This window comes from Elephantulus edwardii, unplaced genomic scaffold (assembly GCF_000299155.1).
Source record: "Elephantulus edwardii isolate Elephantulus edwardi_28Jun2011 unplaced genomic scaffold, EleEdw1.0 scaffold00174, whole genome shotgun sequence".
Lineage (NCBI taxonomy): Eukaryota > Metazoa > Chordata > Mammalia > Macroscelidea > Macroscelididae > Elephantulus > Elephantulus edwardii.
In genome coordinates this window covers 1,978,198-1,980,355 of record NW_006399924.1, presented here as the reverse complement: position 1 = coordinate 1,980,355, position 2,158 = coordinate 1,978,198, and the positions used below count along the sequence as shown (strand labels likewise).

Below are 2,158 nucleotides of genomic sequence, written 5' to 3'. Positions count from 1 at the left end.
AATTAATAAAATATAATTATAAAAAAAAATATGCAAAACAATCTCTAGAATTAGCCATTTTATGTCATAAAACTTTAAAGGGTTTTAGAAGTTGTTTATTGAAACAAACCTATAGCATGAGCTCCATATTAAAAACAGAATCCTCAAAATAAGTACTACTTATGAAGTGCTCCACATGAAGTTACTATGGGTCAGAATTGACTTGATGCCAACTCGAAGGTTTAGTTAGCATTTACAAGTTAATTTAAGCTTAATACCTTATTTCGTTTTCACAACATCCTTGTGTGTTAAGGAAACATGCCAAATTTGTGGTCATTTAACACATAAAGAATATGAGGCTCTGTGAGGTGAAGTAACTTGCTCATGTAAAAATCGGCAAGCAATGACTTCAATACCAGGCACAATGATTACAAAATTCTATGTTCTGTCTATTCCAACAGGCTCATCTGCCTTAAGTATTCAGCCAGATCAGAACACTTCACCTCTATCCTGCTATACTTAGTGCTTCAACATATGCTGGTATTCTATTTGAGAGAGTTCTCCAACAAAGAAACTGAATGCATTTAGTAACAAATTTGCAAAATTCTTCATAGCTGGTAACACTGTAAGCTTTGGAGAAAATTTTCAACAGTAAATAAAAGAGAACTCTATGATATGTTCAATTATTCAAAGAGCATAACGTATTTTTTACCTATCTCCTACTTATATTTTAAATGGTAAGAGACTGAAAATGAGAGTTATGTCAACAGATTACCAGAGCACCTCACCTCTATGGTGGGATCATACTCATCTACAAAGTGGTTCTGGATTAGTTGGATTGTCAGTGCACTTTTCCCAACACCACCTGCTCCAACCACCACCAGTTTGTATTCAGTCATTTCACACCAGCAAGAACCTGTGGAAGGCAGCAATTAGGGTTTATTGATGAGCTTCATCTCTAGTACTTCAGAGATTTAACTCATTACTTAAAATCAAGTTTGAAATATACTGGTTCCATACATGTGGCCCTCTACTCGGTTCTTAAAGAAATTTAAGAACGCAAAACCACTTGTATGTTTGTCTAGGGCATCACAGTTTTTATTTGGAATCATAATTCTATTCACCGCTACCCTCGCCTATTTTTCAACACTACGGGGCCCCGCCCTCAACCTACGGTAAAAGAAACCCCTTTCGTTCCTACTTTGCCCACCAGTCTTTCCAACTAGTGTGTGGACAGCCTCTAGGCCGCCTCCGTTTTTTTGATTCTTCCCACTGCTGTCTTCAAATATATGAGTGCACAAAACCAAGGACCCCCGCCCAGGACCTTTGTTTCCAGGTCGCGGATTCCGCACGGCCTCTGGCCATTACGAGACGCCTCTATGCTCAAAGTCTGAAGGTTATAAACACTCAGGTTTTACCTCAAGCTCTGCTGCCTCCGCTTCGTATAGATTCAGGATCACAAGCGGGAAAAACGTTGGAGACCCCGGAACCGCCATGAACAGCCCCCACCAGGGAGCGGCACTTCCGGCCCCGCCCGCTACGCAATCAGCCTGCGCCTCGGGCGCTAGAGTCCCCGCCCCAGCCACGTGGGTTTCCAGCCGAGCAGTCACGCGGCAAGCCCCACCCGGCCCCGCCCCTCCCGCACGGGCCGTTTCCGATAATGAAAGCTCTAGGTGCTACCGTTCTCAAAAATCAGTAAAACTTTATTCGCTTCCATTCTTTCGCCATTAACAGAAAACTGGAGAAAGCAAAAATGTTTGTGTTTACAAAGATAAATGGCCTTTATACCCAGAGATCAAAACCTCCAACAATGACGGGGAAGATATAGCGCCCTCCCCCGTACCCCCTGAGCATCCCCTTGTCATCTTTCGACAAAGCTTTCAGTCCACTGGCCAGGGTCCCTTTATGTGGCCAATTCAAGAAGAGGGCCAAGGAAATCAGACCAATCCATTCACGTGATATCAGGTCAAACCAAAGCCGCACAAAGGATCCAGTGCCTTTACAGGGCACAGGAACTCTGTGACTATTTAAAAAGAAAACAAAAAACCCCAAGATTCATTTCAGGCACAACTTTTTTTTATTTTTTTGTTTTGTTTTGAAATCAGTAAAAGAAACTGGGTCCTAGAAGCTGCAGTGATCTAAGCAGCAGCAAATTTGTGCATCTGTCCGTTGTTTTGTT

General features: G+C 42.2%; 1 protein-coding gene across 1 annotated transcript in view; it reads right to left on the bottom strand.

The window, feature by feature from the left end:
* Positions 1-878, bottom strand: part of NRAS (neuroblastoma RAS viral (v-ras) oncogene homolog) — an 8,089-nt gene extending 7,211 nt beyond the window's left edge. The window contains exon 1 of the mRNA XM_006895685.1: positions 768-878. Coding sequence (XP_006895747.1) covers positions 768-878 — 111 coding nt within the window. The remainder of the gene's footprint in view (positions 1-767) is intronic.
* Positions 879-2,158: the final 1,280 nt, after the last annotated feature.